The 19,860-nt window shown below is 38.3% G+C and overlaps 1 protein-coding gene across 6 annotated transcripts in view, besides 1 other annotated feature; it reads right to left on the minus strand.

The window, feature by feature from the left end:
* Nucleotides 1-19,860, minus strand: part of Ate1 (arginyltransferase 1) — a 129,127-nt gene that overhangs the window by 17,310 nt on the left and 91,957 nt on the right. For all 6 annotated transcript variants that reach the window (NM_001271343.1, NM_001029895.3, NM_001136054.2 and 3 more), the window contains one exon: nucleotides 9,646-9,766. In NM_001271343.1, coding sequence (NP_001258272.1) covers nucleotides 9,646-9,766 — 121 coding nt within the window. The remainder of the gene's footprint in view (nucleotides 1-9,645; nucleotides 9,767-19,860) is intronic.
* Nucleotides 16,963-18,519: an enhancer, noted in NCBI's record as "VISTA enhancer mm938". NCBI's record gives its function as "enhancer in: limb[8/9] | eye[8/9] | tail[7/9] | other[8/9]" and the evidence as "EXISTENCE:transgenic organism evidence [ECO:0001131][PMID:17130149]".

The raw sequence follows: 19,860 nt of genomic DNA on the forward strand, positions 1-19,860 counted from the left end.
ATTAAAGACATTAAACTGCAAATCAAAGCTCTCATGTAAGCAACACTTTACTGAGGAATATAAAGCTGGTATGCAGCAGATGAGAAAAGTACCACTGAGGAAGCTTGGGAGCTGGCACCTGCACTACAGCTTTCGTTACACACACAGCACACACTGCAGCACAGCACAGCACAGCACAGCACAGCGCAGCACAGCACAGCACAGCAGGCACACACTGCAGCACAGCACAGCACAGCAGGCACACACTGCAGCACAGCATAGCAGGCACACCACAACTTAAGCTTCACTAAGAAAACGGAGCTGGAAATCTAAAGCCACAACTCAAAGAGTTTCCAATCCAATGTTCAAACCACTGAATGAATGAAGTGAACCAAAAGAGAACAAATACCCCCTCAAATTTCCCCAACACATTCAAATAATGTTCTCTAGAGTAAATTTTTTTTCTTTTATTAAATAATAAAACAAAACAAAACAAAACAAAACCCAAAAGCTAAGACATCAGAACTGGACAAAATGAACAGAAGGAAAAAGAGTCCAAGACAAGGCACAAGACTCAAGCCCACTCATTAGCACACTCAGGAATCCCATAAAGTCACTAGACTGGAAGCCACAATAGATAAACAAAATGTTCTTTAAATGCAGATCTGCAAGATGGTTCAGCTGGTAAAAGCGATTGCCAGGCAAACATCAGTCCTGAGTTCAGATCCCCAGTGCCCACATAAAAAGGAAAGTACAGAGAGTGTGCCTGTAATCTCAGTGCGTGGGATGCTATGACAGGTGAGCCACTAGGCTTGTTTGCCATCCAGTCTAACTGAACTGGTGAACTCCAGGCTCAGTGAGAGTTCTTAAACATTAAGATGGACAGTGACTGAGAAAAACACTTGATGTCAACCTTTAGAGTACACACAACACAAACACACTTGCCAAGTGTACCTTTGAATACATAATACAAACAGACATATTTCAATCTAGAGTTTGTTTAACTTCAAGCTTATAAAGTCACAACCTTCTCAGAAGGCAGACACATGCAGATTCAAGATACTTGGCAAACAAAAATAACTACATTACAAATAAAACAAAAGCAAAGCTGTCTTATTAAGAGCTAAACACAGTGGAAGTACACAGAATAGCACTGTTTAGTTATAGACAGTTTTCAGTTAAATATTTAACTGAGAGCATTATATTTAAATATACTTAACCAACAAAACTATATATTTAGACCTTAGTTTATATACAAAATATTAACATCTTTATATAAAATTGATAGTGGACCCTTTAAAAACCAGATCCTTTGCTTGTGAAACTTAATAGGTAGGTAAAAGGACTTGCCACCAAGCCCAACAGACCCAAATTCAAAGCCTAAGACCAACACACACACACATTTTTCTTAGACCAGTAAATATGAATCAAATTAAATGCTATTATCACTATTCACTATTATGGTTTCTTATAGATGTCCATGATCAAGTGTTTGGAAAATACTGTACAAGAAAATCATGGCTTCACCTAAAATTGCAGCTTTCATTTGCTCACAAAAAAAGAGGAAGAGAGATCAAGTAAAGGGTTCAGTGCATCGGAGTCTGTGTAACTGTGGGTCTGTGCTCACCTGAGGTGGCTCCCAATCACCCATCTCGTGCTTGTTTAATATGCCCCGGTATACTGGCTAGTTTTGTGTCAACTTGACAAAGCTGGAGTTATCACAGAGAAAGGAGCTTCAGTTGAGGAAATGCCTCCATGAGATCCAACTGTAAGGCATTTTCTCAATTAGTGACCAAGGGGGAAAGGCCCCTTGTGGGTGGGACCATCTCTGGGCTGGTAGTCTTGGGTTCTATAAGAGAGCAAGCTGAGCAAGCCAGGTGAGGCAAGCCAGTAAAGAACATCCCTCCATGGCTTCTGTATCAGCTCCTGCTCCCTGACCTGTTTGAGTTCCAGTCCTGACTTCCTTTGGTGATGAACAGCAGTGTGGAAGTGTAAGCCGAATAAACCCTTTCCTCCCCAACTTGCTTCTTGGTCATGATGTTTGTGCAGGGATAGAAACCCTGACAAAGACACCCAGCTTTAAGAGAGCTCGACCCTCATCAAGTATCTTACCTATCAGTGGTCACAAAACCTAGGAGGCCCTTAACTTCATGTAGTCTTAGTTTCTCACTTCACTAGTGATCAAATAGCCTGAGAGCCTGTGGAAAGTTACTAAAGAACTGCTCTTTAGGTTTCTAGCTGAAACACAAAACTGCTGTGACTCCATGAGCGACTTAGCAATGGTTAGGTATTAGGAATAAGCAACATGCAAGTAAATAGAATGGGTTTGGAAGTTATTTAAAATGTAGAAAACCCAATGAAAGGAACCTGAAATTCAATCAGAATTAAATTAGGGCTAAAATTTGAGTAATTTTAAGAGTATGATTCAATGTAGGATTCCATAAGGTTCAAAGCTCTTTTAACTTAGTTGTGAATGAAGTTAATCATAAGAGCTAAAGAAACATAAACACTGATCAAGACATAACCTATAGGCTTAAAAGATGCAGGCTTCCCTGGTATAAGCAAATAATTAGAAAGGGAAGCACTTAGTCATAAACAATGTAGCCATCTCCTCTGGGATGTGAAGCCACTGAAAAGTCACTGTAAATAGGCTTTAGTGTGTCCTTTAGCCTGGTGAAAGCATTATGAAACACTGATGAGAATAAACACATGATCCTACTACTGGAGTCAAGGAATGTGAGACTATTTAGTGTGGTCTCAAGCAGGACCACTCATTGTTTAGCCAATCCCTCCCACAATTTCTATGCCACCTTATCCCAGAACATCATGTTGGCAGGACAAATTGTAGGTTGAAGCTTTTGCGGCTATGTTGCTGTCCCAAGCTCTCCATTGGAAATCTTGTCTGATTGTATAGGAAATGGCTGTTTCATGCCCATTACTAGGAGTCTTAACTAGAGTATCCATAATCAGTACTACTAGGGCCGGACCATCAGAGCAACAACAGGTCCTACTTAAGACTTCATTTGCCTTATTAATAACACTGAGTCTTCAAGACTCTGAACAGTGCTTTGTAGTTCTCAATGCAGTGGTCTTGAGTGCCTTTTGATACATGTAATTCTAAATAATGAATATTCTTTTAAGTTATTCTAAGTGGATTCTTTTATAATTCATTTTGTTTGATGCTAATATGTAAAATACAACGGACTTCTGATATTGATTTATGACCTACAATCATGTTTAATTCAGTTATTAGTTTCAGTAGTTGTACAGTGGTTGCCTGAAGATTTTTCATGTACACAATAGTATATTACTTCAACAGGAAATGCTTAATTAACTAATTGATTTATACTGTGTTTCAAACTAGGTAAATATTTAGTTCATTGTGCCCACAAATCTAATTAAGTTTATAAGAATACTTTGTCAGACAATTGAATTAAGTGGGAAATTGAATACATTTATAAAAATTTTAAATGTTAAAATTGAATTAGCATCTTGTAAATGCAATCAAAGGTTATTCAAAAGTCCTTTTTATTTAAATTATTGCTCAAGTTTGAAAGCCTTATACATTGGAAATTTATTTGAAAATAAATAATCTACATTCAGATTTGACAAATAGGAACAAATGTATTTTTTAATAGACTGTTATCTTCATGAACTGAATGCCAATTTTTAGAACTAGGAAAAACTTTGAATCCATTTTTCTATAAATTAAAGCCATTCTTAAAATACGAGCGAGGTATGAGTTAATACCCATACTCACACCAACTTGAAAATACAAACTTAAGACTTTAAAAACTGAAATCTTTCTATAGGTTATGATTTTTAGTGGACTGTGAAATCAATTTAGTGGGTCAACAAAGAAAATAGAATGCATTATATGTAATGAGAGTAAATTCATTTCATGAAACTTGTTTTAATTTTAAATCTTCCCACATACTTGCATGCATGTGCTGGGATAGGCAAGGAGTTACAGAACAAGATTAGGAGAAGACCCTCAAAGAGGCAGCTCAAACTTTCAAATACAACAATTTCAGCAGAAAAGAAGCAAAACAGTTGAGCACCCTGAATAAGAAATAAATACAGTAAAGCTGTGCCTCCCTGGCCTAAGGCTAACAGGCTAAGTTTGTGGTACACTATTTCCTATCTCAAGCACCCATTCTGACCCCTAGGCTACACAGAACAGCCACTGACTTCGTAAAGTTTAAGCAACAGTAATGGACTATACCAAGTTGTTTCTTCCTTAGTTGGTTGGAGGAAGTGGATGGCAGTTTCCTAACCAAGACTCATGCCACCCTGGGCATCCACACTGGGCAACCCTGTCTCACCTGAGAATGCTCATACAGTCCTAGGTATATGAGTATATAAAATAGGTACACAAGGGCAACATTTTATATAATAAATCATACATTTATTTTAAAGCCATTCTCCATTAAACATAATTTTATCATTTATTAAAGGCAAAAAAAAAATTTTATACTGAGATATGGTTGCTTATTTTCACATAAACAATTCAATCTTGGCTAAATTATTTGATGAAACTTCTTCAATACTTTGCACAGCTGTTGGATACTATGATTTTATAATTGTCAATGCTTAACAAGCAGCTTATATAAATAATATGTTTAGAGCCACTTCAAAAATGTTGAAAATTACGTCTCAATTATAATCCAAAATTCATTTAATAATTTGTTTATAAAACTCAAATCAACAGTTCAAACATCAATCTTTAAAATAAAACATTCTAACACAATATAATTCAATATATTAATTCAATACATGCTGATGAATGATAAAAATATGAAGTCTTTATTTTCCTTAATGAAATACTTTTTTGTTTGTTTGTTTTTGTTTTTTGAAACAGCATTTCTCTGTGTAGCCTTGGCTGTCCTTGAATTTGCTCTGTAGGCAAGGCTGGCCTTGAACCAGTGATCCATCTCTGCTTCACAACAAATGCTAGGACTAATGGTATCTGCTACCACTACTCAGCTGCAACAAAATTTTCTAACAGAAAACTTTGCACATAAAAACCACTACAATTCATAACCTACAACCGTCTCAAATCAAAGCCCAGCACACCATGCTCAGAGCCAAGGCTGTGATGCAGTCATGCAGCACACATGGGTGAGTTCAGAGCCAAGGCTGTGATGCAGTCATACAGCACACATGGGTGAGTTCAGAGCCAAGGCTGTGATGCAGCCATGCAGCACACATGGGTGAGTTCAGAGCCAAGGCTGTGATGCAGTCATGCAGCACACATGGGTGAGTTCAGAGCCAAGGCTGTGATGCAGCCATGCAGCACACATGGGTGAGTTCAGAGCCAAGGCTGTGATGCAGCCATGCAGCACACATGGGTGAGTTCAGAGCCAAGGCTGTGATGCACCCATGCAGCACATGGGTGAGCACTGTCAGATTCTGAATTCATTTTGGTACATTAGGAAACTTCTCATTTTTGCCAGAATTTTCATTATCTCCATGTTCAGTTATGTGACCCCACATGGAGTTAGCACCCGAAAGGTTAAGAAGCTGTGCTCTAGAAGAGGCACATCTAACCTCAGGTGGAGGCCTCAAGCTACTTGTTAGTTCTCCAGCAACATATGCATATATACATATACACAAATAAACATGCACATATACATGGCTAGGACGAGACAGAACTTTTAAAAACTCTAAGATAGATGACCCGATGACCAACAAATTCAATTCAAATTCTCTTTTTCTAAAAGCTTGGATTGGTATTTTTCCTACTATTACCTTAGTGAACTCTATACTGTCTACTCCATACTGTCTACTGTATATTCTATACTGTACACCCTATATTGTATACCCTATACTGTACACTCTATACTCTATTCTGTGTCTAACTTCCCTGGGACTTGGCATCACAGCTCTCTGGGAAATGAAAAGGAGCCTCACTTAGGTTATTTATTACCCTCATAGTCACGTGGTACCCAGAGGCTTTCACCAGTGTGACTACTTCATTATCTTCAATGACTTTCACATTCTTTGAAAAAAAATGAATATGAGCTGTGTTTTTACAACAAACATTGAACAGTCAATATAAAATGTTATATTTGAGGATAAAATGAATAACATGGGGACAAAAAGGATGGTAGTGCTTGAGGAAATAATATATACTCAATAAAATTTTACTGTGAAAAACACTGAAACAAGGACTATAATACCCTTGAGTAATACCAAATTGTTTGCCCAATACTGTGAGTCACAGTCTATCAAGCCTTAAAAATCAACTCCAAAATACTGTCTTCAGTTTCAGCAAAGTGTGTATAAGGACTGCCTGTGTTAGACAGTGCCTTATAAGTGCCACATAAGAGTAGTAGTTGTTTTCTTTTTTCCTCACTCCCCGTGGTATTTTCTTAATGGTCGAATTAACAGCCAAGTAGTTTTTACCCAAATGCCTTTTGTTTCATCAAAAGTAAAGCAGCACAAGCAACCACAGAACCGTGGCTTAGGACCCTGGCTCCGCTTTATAAAGCACTCACAGGTGGATGCGCCTTGGACAGAGTGGCAGAGAGCATGAGACATTACCACTGCTGCCTTGGCAAAGACTGTGCATCTTCCTAAGTTAGCTCTCAATTCCCCTCCCTAATTAGCCCTAGAGTGCCTACCATCCAAGCCTGAACCTATGTAGTCATGGACAGAGAGAACTGACTGCATAAAGCTGTCCCCTGACCTGTACACACACCATGGTACCTTGCCCCTATATACACGTCACATACACACAATTATATAAAATGCTTAAGAAAGCAAAGTGTAGCTTGCACTGAAATATTTTAAGTCTAATATAGCCAATTTCTAATTTTAAAAACAATGGGATATGTTCTCCTTAAAAGTCATTTGAGAGGCTTCTAGACTCATTCCATTGGATGTTCTAAATTGAAAACAAAATATCTATTTACAATAAAAAAATGTTCTTTAGAGGTTTTAGAAGTTAAGATAGTCAACTCTTGCCCACATAGTACCACAACACAGCAAATATAGAGGGTTTGCTGCACAGGCTTACGAGTTAAACCCAAGAGGAAGAGGAAGGGGGTAAAAAACAGAGACTGCCAAGGGGACTGAGGGTGGGGAAAACATGCGATTTTTTTCTGATTAGAGACCACTGATGGACCTCGAAACCACTGTCACAGAGCATGATAAGATCAGCTGAGGCACCTTCTGAGGCACTTGAACCACAGAACATCTGTAGTAACAAAAAGACTTGGTGATTAAAAGAAAAACAAAACAAAATCAAACAAACAAAAAAGGAAAAAACCCAGGCCAGCGAGCAATATCGCTCACATGGGGCTTTGTGTTTGTAATAGTAACCCTGCCCCTGAAAGGAGGAGAGTCTCTTAACAGCCTGCCAGTTAAACCTCCAATGACCATGCTTCACAGCAGGTTCCATACATCCAGCATGTAACTGCTCTTTAATTTCCTAAAACCGCAGGATATAAGTGTGATTTCAAATACTGTCTGGACTGTGATATTCAATATTGATAAAACTATACTATATTCTCTTCAAAGCTTCAAAGACTCAGCATATGGGAAATCTTCATTTGCTTGAAGGCATTGTTCTCAAAGAAGTGTACTCTGACACTGTAAACGAATTCTAAACAATGAAAAGTCACAGCTAGAGTGTCTGCCCTGAGGAACAGGACCCACATACAGGAAATAACATGCTAAGTGAATGTCACTCACCAGAATAGTGTGTCTTCTTATTAACAGCGGGCAACACAAGGTTCAGTTGTTCCCGCTAGGAGATGCTTACTAACACTTGTTTTGGAAAGAAGCTGTAAGATCTATAACCTGAATGAATATTGATTTGCATGCCCATTCCATGTGTGGAGAGGATTCAGTCACCTTTCAACCTCAAAAAACATGGAGCACTCACAGTCTCTTGCTTCTTTTGTAGTAATTTAAACATTTAAGAAAGAAAGGAAATAAGATTTTATTTGAAGTTAGGGAGTCAGAAAGAAATTTAAGATCATAGTACTATTCAGATGAGAGGAAACTCCTATTAGTGAATATGGAGTAATTCAACAAGGTAGCTTTCAGTATAAGATGGTTGAATGAAAAATGACCTGAAGGAAGGCAAAGAGGAAGATGTTTTCTGAGTAGTGAGACTGTGTAATTACTGGCAAAAGCCTCTTGAACATGATTGCCTTTGGCTATGGACATGACTCCAAAGCTAACTGACAAATCTCATGTTTGTTTTAAAGTAACATTATCTGTTTGATCAGTAAACTGTAAGTTAAAATAAAACTACTCCATTCTGATTATCAACTTAAGGGGTAGGATTTAAGTTCTGTCTAGAAAACTGGAGCAGCACCAGGTAGATAATTATAAGCAATGAATACTAACAGCTAGAGTGTCTGCCCTGGAAATCAGTCAGCTCTGCTCTCCTGTGGCCACAATTCTAGGCAGGGCTCCAGACAAGATTCTAAGGCACCGCCATGCTAAGACACTGCACTCTTGATTTCATATCAGCTTTTCAAGGCAACAAAATGTACTCAGGAACCAATTTCGTACAACCACAAAAAACAAACAAACAAACAAACAAAACACCTCGTGAGAAAAAAATGGAAAGAAATGAGCACACTTCTCTCATCATGTCCCTCATTCCATTTACTCATTCCTTCTGCTGGGCTTTGCATTTCTTCTCTTCTGATTCTAATGCGGTACAAATCACCTCAGTGGCAGACTACAGAGACTCAAAGCAAGTAAGCACAATTTGTAACACCAAAGGACTTCACTCTGAGGAAGCCACACAGCAGCATAATATAAGACACCTCAGAGCATCAGAGCCACGGTCCTAATGATGCTCTGTATACCAACAGGTACTTTACACACTGAGTGCCTCTGTAGACCAGGCTGGCCTCAAACTCACAGACCTGCCTGCCTCTGTTTCCCGCCTGGCTTGAGGGGCAATTCTTAATATCTGGGTCTGATTTTCCTCTCTTGTTATAAACTCAATAAGGTAAGTCTTACTATATTTTTATTAACAGATAACAGTCTTATTATGGCATTTTCATATATACATATAATATACTTTGATCAAGTGTGTGTGGTGTGTCCTACTACTATCTTTTGTTTTGTTACAGACAGAGCCTCATGTGGCTCAGGCTCACCCTGATATAGCTGAGGCTGACCCTGAACTGCTGGGATTCTGGGCATAATATGCCTCCACACTTGGCACCTATTTTTATTTTAATAATAAGTAAGAAATCTGAGGACAGTACAACTTCTTAATTGCCTAAAAGTACACATTATGCCTGTTGGTTATGAAGTCAAGGCCGTAACTTAGGGAGTATAACACTTTTAGTGTCTATATGTAGTAATTCAGACTAATAGCCAAAGAAGAAGAGCAAATAAAATGTGGCAGAGATATTTCTGTCTTTTCATTGGTCAAATAAACAAACCAGTAGGCAACTTTTATATTGTGATAATTGTTAAGGAATAAAGATAAAAATGTCAGCCCTCAAAGCATGTAAAAACTAATCCAACAAGAGAAACACAGGCAATAAGCAGCAAGAGTACACATGACTTCTTAACTGTTTGTCTTGTCTCCCCTCCACCCCTCATATGTACATATTCACACACTATATATTAAAACGAAGAGCCGCAAAAGGGGCAGTGATGTCCAGCTGGGCTCTGCTCTAGACATACCTGCTTCGGGGTCCTGGTTGAAACGGCAGTACTTGGAGTTGTCCAGAGAAGGCAGGCACTGCTCAATGGGCACCCAGACATACGTCTCAGGACACAGCAAATCAGAAGGTCTATATTGACCCTAGTGAGAAGGGAAAAATAGAAGAAAAGGGCACAGGCATTAGAAACACTAACTCCTGGGTTCTAAGGCCCCAGGAAGCCAGGAATGGTATGATGACAGGCTTAATGTCAACCAAAAAGCTTTGCCATAAATACTAGGCATTTTGTTAGTGATCACAATTATATTTAAAAAGAGACTGCACATAAAGGCTCTCTAAAAGTGACATATCATCATTTAGCAGATTATATTGATTTGGAAGCTGAGTTTTTACATTTCTGGAAGAAATCAAGTTGCCTTGAAAAGCTGTGAGAACAGACTGAAGCTTCTCTGCATGTAGTAGAAAACCATTCAAAGCCATAGAAAGCAGGTTTTGTTTTCAAGAGTAGAATATGACTGCCTTCAATCACTAACTTTCAAGTTTACAGACTCGAGGCTGATAACATTCATTTCATGCTAATGTTTTAAAAAATACAATCCTAGTAATACACATCTACTAACAACCTAAATTAGAGGGAGTGCAATAAAAGCTTAAAAATAGCAATTCTAACAAAACTTCTGCAATCATATAACTTCAAAAATTCTACTTTATACGTTATAGCTGGGTGTGGTGCTGCAGGCCTTTAATTCCATCATCCAGGAGGCAGAGGCTGGCAGATCTTTCTGAGTTCAAAGCCAGCCTGGCTTACAAAGTGAGTTCAGGACAGCCAGAACTCTATTATACAGAGAAACCCTGTCTTGAAAAACAAACAAACAAGAAAAACAACAAAAATATACTTTATTAAAATATGTAGAACTGTGTATAACACCACACAATATTTGCTGGAATAAATAAATCATTCATTCATGAATAACAGTTAAGAAAGATAATACTTAAGTAATAGTGATAAAAACAAACTATAAGAAAGCATTAGTGAATTTTTTTCAGAAAAACCAAAGCTTTAATTTTTCTTAAACTCAATCAAAATTTGAAATGTCTTTTTTTCTGAATATTAAAATTCAAATTTTATATACAGGTTAAAATTTAGTGCAGATATATAAATTTTTATAATCCAGTATAAGAATTTATTTTAGTATATAGAAAGATCCAACCTAATTTCTCTTGTATTTACTCAATAGCCTCAACATGATTTTTTGAATCCTCTTAACTTCCCCTAATGATTGTTTCTTCCTATTATATAATGAGTTCTAAGCTTGCCATGTGCCAGAGCCACATAGTTTTCAATATTAAATCTTTATATTAGATTTTACTCTCTGATAAATCTAATCTTTTATCACTCCACTTGCAGACTCTCCATTTTGCTTAAATATTCTAGAATTCTCAATTTTGTATAAAAATATGATTGGCACAAATTTAAAAACTAATAAAACTGGAAGAGCATGTCTTCCTGTAGTGACAGAACATGAGAGAACCCCCATGAATGTCCAGTGAGAAACGTGTATTCCTATAACAACTAAAACCCCAATTGTCCATATGATCCTATTTCTACCTTGAGGCTGAAGCTAAGGCAGCACTGGAGTGAGGGTAACCAGCCCTCATCTGTGAATCCTGAAAGTTAAACAAAGGACTTTCCCCTTAGACAGATTCCATAAATACACACTGATACATGGACAAACACCAGGAACAAGAGCTAACTGGAATCAACCCACTGGAGTGTCAGGGTCACAGAAAGGTGAAGCACATGTGAGTTACATATGTGTGACAGGCACACAACCTCAAAGCACCTAGGTTTCCCCTGGTTCTCAAAGATCCTAATTGCTCATAGGAGAGATAGTTTTGATTCTTTAAACATTTAACTCACTAAAAGATCAGAAATACATTTTGGCTTCTTGGTATCATTTGAAGTCAACTTCATTATATACTATTCTCCAAAGTACAGTCTTCTTTCAATACTTCAAGTAGTCTCCCAAGCCATCAAAGAAGGCAGCTTCATGGCATAAACTGCTGTGAAATACTGCTTTCTAAACTAAGCTGGTTGAGAGGTATGTGACTGAAATGATTAAAGCTCAATTCAGAGTCACCATCCCACAAAGGAGAACCACGGGGACGTAAAAGCTGCCCTGCCTGTTCCCTATTGAAAGAAAATGAGAGATGTTTGCATTAAGAATGTAATTACTTAAGGATTTGGACAGACTTTCCCGTGGTCAGAAGAAAAATATTTAATCAACCTCTAAATATATTCATTCAGATTGAACAATGAAGTAAAAGCGGATTAATTCTTTCCTAGGGTGCTGACTTTTAGATAAATGAGAAATGTTGAGTTAGCACAGACTTCTGAAATACTCAGAATTTTGAAAATGTAACACCTTTGACAGCTTACTCCACAGCTCTTTATGGAGTTCTTTCAAAGTGAAGAACAATTCAGAAGAGGAGTGACTAGTCCAAGTTGCTAAAGAAGAGTTGTATTTGTTCTACACATAGCTGTGATACGCAGTAACTGTCTTATGGCTATTTATAAGGAAAAGAACGAGACACAGATCACAACATGGCCATATAATATTTCAATCAACTTTACTAGGTTGTCATAGACTAAGAGTTTAGAAAATGCCACAGTTAAATCTAAAACATGTACAAGGAGGAACCCTGCCAACCCCAGCTAAGAACACCTCCTGTCCCACATCTTTACTAAAGACCATCTTTCCAAAGAGGGTTGTTTGCTTTGTGTTGTCAATGTGATGAACAAAGGTATTCTTCTAACTTGCAGGCTTTAGATCATAATTTGAAGAGCATTACCATACTGGTCAAAGTTTCCACCCTATGAAAGATCCACCAAATAAATTATGTAAAACATGTATCTTAGTCCAGCAAAATAGAATTCGGCCTAAAATCTGCATTCATTTGATAACCAGAGGTTAAATATCTCACCTTTGTGGCTGGAGAATTTGGTTTTGTGGTTAAAAGCACTTGCTTGCTCTTCTAGAAGACCTGGGTTCAATATCCAGCACCCATGTAATGGCTCACAACCATCTGCAACTCTAGGTCTAGGGGGTCCAACACCCTTTTCTGGCCTCCTCAGGCACAGCCATATATGCAGACAAAGTAGCGATAAATGAAAAATCGTAACTCTTTAAAAAGAGCCACCTTGCTATCTCATCCTCCTCCATATGTGTGTAGAGAATGTGAAGCACCACAGTAATCTGTCAGTAGTAAACGGCCTTTAGACAGACGAATATATTAGTACTTCCAATGAAACACAGCAAACAACACAGGCATTTCCCTCTAGTTAAGACATCTAGGCAGAAATCCTAATTTCCAAGAGCAAAATGGTGTCTTAATGATATGAAGCAGCAACACGAAATGGTTTAACAAGCCTCAAGCATACGTTTTGTCATGTTTTTACTGATGGGATTCATATACTATCAAAATCTTCCCATAAGCACAGGATCCATTGTTTCTTTACTGTTTTCAAACAGTATATTTGTATCGAGTCCTAAAGAAACACTACACTCATAAGCCCTCACTCTTAGCCCCAACCCCCACCCCAGTGTATAGGCAATCCATTTAAAAATGGAAGGCCTGGACTACAAAGATGGCTCAGAGGTTAAGAGAACTGACTACTCTTCCGAAGGTCCTGAGTTCAATTCCCAGAAACCACATGGTGGCTCACAACCATCTGTAATGAGATCTGACACCTTCTTCTAGTGTGTCTGAAGACAGCGATAGTGTACTTAGATACAACAATAAATAAATCTTTAGGTTGGAGTGAGCAGGGCCAACTGGAGCAAACAGAGGCCTCAAATTCATATTCCCAGAAACCACATGATGGCTCACAACCATCAGTACAGCTACAGTGTGCTCATATGCATAAAGTAAATAAATAAAGCTTTTTAAAATAAATAAATGAATGAATGAATGAATGGAAGGCCTGCTTGTTAATGCTACCAAGCCTGTTGACCCGAGTACATTCCTAGAATCCACATAGTAGAAGACAACCAACTTCTACAACTGTTCTCTGACCTCTACATACATAGTATGGCATGCATGAATTTCACCCCACTCCCACCCCAGCCCAAAATAAAACAACCAACCAACTAGTTAAAAATAGTGTAGTACTTCTTCACACTTTCAGGCACAGTTGATTTCCATGCATTTGTAGTCTGATTTGTGGCAGAGCCTACAAGGCCCTAGATGAAGCAGTCATTACCCTTTTGTCCTGGTTTTTCTGCAATTATCCCCTCTTCCATCATGCCAATTTGACTACACTGGTTTCTTTGTAGCTCCTAAAACATGCTAGGTGTGCATACAACTCAGGGCTTCTCAATGTCTCTCTCCGGGCTAAGTCATTCTTATGCCTGTTTGTTGTTGTTTGTATGTTTGTGTGTGTGTGTCTGTGTACATGTGTATGTGTGTATAGTATAGGGGACTGAACCTCTATGCATGTTATACAAACCCTACTCCACAGAACTACATTAAATCCCTGACCTTTTTTATTTTTAAAAATAATTTTTAAAATTATGCAACAGGGTCTCACTAAGTTGTCCTGAGAACCTTTGACGTAGGAAGCCTCCTGTCTCATGCTCCTGAGCAGCTGGAACTCCAGGCCTTAACCACAAGGCCAGGCATATTACCTACTTTAAGTTTTTCTTGATGTCACACCCTCAATGAAACCCATTAACCCTCCTTACTATTTTTCCCTGTAGAGAATATAAACACTCTTGTTTACATTTTTGTTAATTTGTACTTATCTAAAACTTGTTGTTATAATATAGGGTCAGAGATTCTATTCTCAGCCTAGGTTTGTCACTGATGTTCAGTAAACAAATGATAGACGAATCAATGATGATTTTAGCACCACAGCCCAACCTTTGCTTCTTCCCTATGAACACACTGGGTGTTCTGCTTTATATATAAGATAACACGCAGGAGTCCAGCAACAGTTGTTGAGGTCACACTGAGGATGCATCGCTACCATACCTATTGTACAAAACTAGCTGGAAGCTAGCTTTTGGAAAGCCCAAATGCTGAAAAGTCAAATTCACTATCATGAAGGATCTACAAACATCACTAAAATTAAAGACGTTTGATAGCTGACAAAGTTAGGAACTACTCACTCGTGTCAATTTCACTTTTTCTCTCAAAATATTTACTTTTAAAAATTTTGCATTTTCTTTTTAATGAAGAGCGTGGTCCTCCCTATAAAGCTTCACTTAAGTGAAGGCCGTGGAGGAAGGGGCTGAAATGCGACTTGAGAAAGAGCCTCTCGGCTTCTGTTGCTAACAAGAATAATACTTTCTCCCTGTGTTGGTTAAGAGCACAGTTCTCAGGTGCTTCTTCTCAGCCATTCAATATTCCACAGTTAAGAATTCTTTGTTTAGCTCTGTACCCCATTTTTAATAGGTTTATTTGATTTTCTGGAGTCCAGCTTCTTGAGATTTTTGTATATATTGGATATTAGTCCCCTATCAGATTTAGGATAGGTAAAAATCCTTTCCCAATCTGTTGGTGGCCTTTTTGTCTTATTGACGGTGTCTTTTGCCTTACAAAAGCTTTGCAGTTTTATGAGGTCCCATTTGTCGATTCTCGATCTTACAGCATAAGCCATTGCTGTTTTGTTCAGGAAGTTTTCCCCTGTGCCCATATCTTCGAGGCTTTTCCCCACTTTCTCCTCTGTAAGTTTTAGGGAAATGCAAATCAAAACAACCCTGAGTTGGTCATCAATGGGAGGAGAGGCCTTTGGTCCTGTGAAGGCTCTACACCCCTGTATGGGGGAATGCCAGGGCCAGGAATGGGAGTGGGTGGGTTGGGGAGCAGGGGGAGGGGATAGGGGATTTTTGGAGGGAAAACTAGTAAAGGGGATAACATTTGAAATGTAAATAAAGAAAATATCTAATTTAAAAAAAAAAAAGAGCACAGTTCTCAGGCTGAAGAGACAGCTTAGTGGTTAAGAGGACTTGCTACAATTCAACAGGACCTGGGTTCAATCCCCAGCACCCGTGTGGGAGCTCACAACTGTCTATAACTCCATTTCCAGAGGATCCAAAACCCTCTTCTGGTGCCAGGCATGCACACAGTACACAGACATACATGTAGGCAAACACTTATACACAAAAAATAATAAAATCTCAAGAGCATAATCCTCATAATATCTGAATCAAATCTTGTAGTGAAAATAACGTTCTTCTTTTTCGATGGGGGAGGTAGAGTGCTAGGACCAAACCCAGGACCTGTGCATGGCTACAACAAGTTCTCCACCCGAGTTACATTCGTAGACCTCAGATACTGCTTCTACTGTAGAGATAAAACAGCAGTATCATGTGATGTCAGTGATGAGCTATGAACTATTAACATTTCCTTTGTTAAACCACAGCTTAATCTAAAATTATTCACATTTTTCCCATATGTTTACAAAATAACCTCCAGGTCTTAAAACTTAGAGCCAGTTCAATATATGCGCTTGGCATCAAACACGACAAGATGGGTTGGCCCTGCCCATATGATCCCTGCCTATGAGGGCAGAGAAGGCACTTTCGTCCAGTGACTTGCCAGACAGGAGAACAACAGTTGCAGCAGAGCAGTACTGAAAAGAATGAGGGCTGTTCACAAGCTGGTCAAAGAATCAGCTTTCTCTGGAGCAGCAGCAAACAACCCTGTGCATTATGTTGTAAGGGCTAAGTAACATCATATCACAAGTTTAAAAACAAAACAACAACAACAACAACAAAACAAGCCCCCACCAACAGCAAATACAAATCTAAGGTTACATTGCTCTTTTCCTCTATACTCCAAATCTATATCCACCAAAATTCCAAACAGGAAATGAAAATAAAAGCAACTATTTCATCTTTACAGCAAGTTATGTCGTCCTGTATCTTCGTGGTTTGAGCAAGCTTCAAAAACAAATTAATCATGGGTTTTGCATTTAAAATGGGAAAGTTGAGTTAGTTATAAAGAGTAACTCCATCTTCTCTAGGAAAAAAAAAATGAACAAAAAAAAACCCCAACAATTTCCATACAGTCATATTCATTACCACTACCTTTCCTCTTAGCATAGACTGACACATTTGAAGCAAGTTTCATGCTCATGAGTAGACCTATATATAATCTGGTATTATCTAGAAAAGTATTATGAAATATGGGCTCTAAAATGGTATTATGATTCTTTTCATCTTGTTTCATCTCCTGCCTTCCCAGATTCCCATCAAAACACTGCTTACAATTGAACACAAAATTGATCAGAAATAAAAGGACATTGTAGTCTTTACATTATAATGGAGTATGATCCCCATACTCAAAGAAAGCAATAAATTGAGTAAATACTCCTCTTTAAATAATTTACATTGTTAAAAAAAAACTACTTTTTAATTGTAGTCAATCCAGAAACATTTTTAGGTGCTTTAACATCTTTTCAAATTTTCTTTTTGGCCTTTGGAAAATGAAGTATGTGAACCCTTATATATTTGGGGCCATGCATACTTGCAAAGCTGAAATGTAAAAATGCTCTTTGAATACTGTACTTTGTTAAAGTTTAAACATTTAAATGAAAAGTTATTTCTTTAATTAAAGTTAAAGGATTTGAGACTTATTTTTCTCAGAAAAAAATCAGAGAAAAGTAAAGAAATGCTTTCATATGATATTTACCCGAGTTACATTCTTGGCTTTTAAACAGAAACATCTGGGGATGGGCTTGGCAGATTGTAATAAAATTGAAGTTACCAATTCACACCCTGCCATTTTGAGGGCATTTTGTTTTTACAGTTTTCAAATCAAAACCAAACGGACTTCCCTTTGAACTCTGGTACCAAACCAAAGACCTTTATGAGACTTTACTTTCAAGAATACTTTGTAAATATTTTGTAAAATGGGAAGGATTTCATGAGCATTTGAGAATAGGCTAAACTAGCAGAGTCTGTTTTAAAAAGTTCAAGTTTAACTGAAATTTAAGTATACAGAAAAAGATGAGATCACTGAAACATGCACAGACCCCTCACTTCCCTGCCCCTGACTAAACACCAATAGCAATGTACAAAAAAGAAGTCTCAGACATTGAAGCCTTTTATCAGGTAAAACTGGTATCAGTATCTCACTTTCCATAATAAACCTATTGACTTTACTAAAACCAATTGCTCTAACACTACCTAAGCAAAAACAGTTCAAAACGACCCACTAGAGTGGGCTGCACTGCACCCCCCTCGTGTCAGACATTCAGGCTTATTAAACCCAGCCCCTTCTCTGAAAGACAGCACCAATGGAATCTCATCTCAGAGTGCTGCAGCAGACCCTTGCTCCTGACTTCCTTACATAAACAGAGATTGACTTTATCGGTTCCCTAGAGAGTGCTTTAGAGGTAACTCGAGCTGCTCTGTTTTCAAGCTCTGTGGTTGTGCCACACTCCGCTGGTGAGGTGCACTGGGGCCAGTAAAGACAAAGGGGGCCTAAACATCTGAATCCATTTGTGCTCCCAAACTCTGAACACCAACAGATGGATTCCATGTGCTGCTAGGCTAAGCTTTGAAATTTTAAAAATACATATTTTTTCCACTGACAAACAGAAAGTGATGGTATTCTGTGTTCCTTTAATTAAAATCCAAGGGTTCTCAAAGGCTCCGGGACTTTACTTTAAAGCTTCTTTAAGACTAGGATATTTATTTTGCTATTGGCAAATAATAGAGAATAAAGATTCTAATTTAGTTTTAATCACAATCTTTGCTTTTACTTTGGAAACCCTGAGTTAATCCTTTTTCTTCTGGAAAATACAAAGAAAGCTTGTGAGGAAAAGATTCAAGGAGTCAACTTACAGTGCAAATTTAATTTCAACCGAAGGGTCACAAGTTGAAAAGGATAAGGAAAAAAAAAAAAAAAGAAGAAGAAAAAGAAGACTGAATCAGGACAAAGAAAATAATATTCAAGGGGAAAAAAGTAAAATTCAAAGCTTTAATTTCTGTTGATACATGAGTGAATGAGTGAACAAGTTGTGTGTGTGTGTGTGTGTGTGTGTGAGAGAGAGAGAGAGAGAGAGAGAGAGAGAGAGAGAGAGAGAATGTGTGTTGTTGTTGTTGTTTATTCACCATGGTGGAGAACAGAGAGAGAGAGAGAGAGAGAGAGAGAGAGAGTGAGAGAGAATGTGTGTTGTTGCTGTTGTTTATTCACCATGGTGGAGAACAGAGATCATGGAAGTGGCTATCTGCTTTTTCAGGCTTCAGAAACAGCACTCAGAGCCCTTACTCTCCACTACCTCAAAACAGCCTCTCTCACATGGCCAGCAGTGAGAAGGTTTTCAAGTTCTCCTCAAGTTCATCCTCTCACTGGAACCAATCGGATCAGATCATGTGAATCCTTGCCTACTGCTCCCCACAAAGTGGAACAATTTCTTTTTTTAAACTATTTGAAGATGTTGATGTAAGAATTGTGACTTTAGTTAGAGATGGTAAGAAATTATACATGATGAAAACCCACCACAAACTGAAGAGCCTGAATTCTATTAATCACAACACAAGCTGCCTAGGTATCTATAAAGTAATCCATACTGTTTACATGTTCCCTAAGGAACTCAAACTTACTACCTCATACTTACTACTATGTCTATACTATACCACAGGGTACATATGAATCCACAAACCTCCAGTCAGGATCCTCACATAAATCAAGGATGTGCATGACAAAGGGTGGCTTTCCATCCAGCCTCTCACCTGGAAGTCACTAGCCCAGGGGCACTCAAAAGGGTGTAGGCTAGCTGCTATCTGGTGCCTACCCACTGAATATGAGTTATATTCCCCTTTTAAAACCAAACTCAACTACTACTGCATGCTTTATCTTTACTAAGACTTTCTTGGATCCTTTCATTTCACTACTATGACCAAAATCCCTTGCCTGAGGGAGATGATGTCTGCCCCTCCTCATAAGATTCCAACCACAGACCAAGACTCAAGTCTACCAAGTTCACTCTGGGGAGCTACTGAGTTGTTATTTAAAGAGTGTAGGTGAGGGGTTACTTACTGGAGGGAGTCACTTATGGATCCTCCTCACATACACAGCCTACTGCCTCAAAAGGGCATCATCAGGAGTCTTTACCCAATAAAGATAATCACTTGTCACACAGATGGACTCCCCCCACCAGGCCTCTCTAGCCTTTCCTTGCCTGTTTATTCTAGCCCTTCCCCTTCTATTTAGGGGTTTTTAT

This window comes from Mus musculus, chromosome 7 (genome assembly GCF_000001635.26).
Source record: "Mus musculus strain C57BL/6J chromosome 7, GRCm38.p6 C57BL/6J".
NCBI classification, from domain to species: Eukaryota; Metazoa; Chordata; class Mammalia; order Rodentia; family Muridae; genus Mus; species Mus musculus.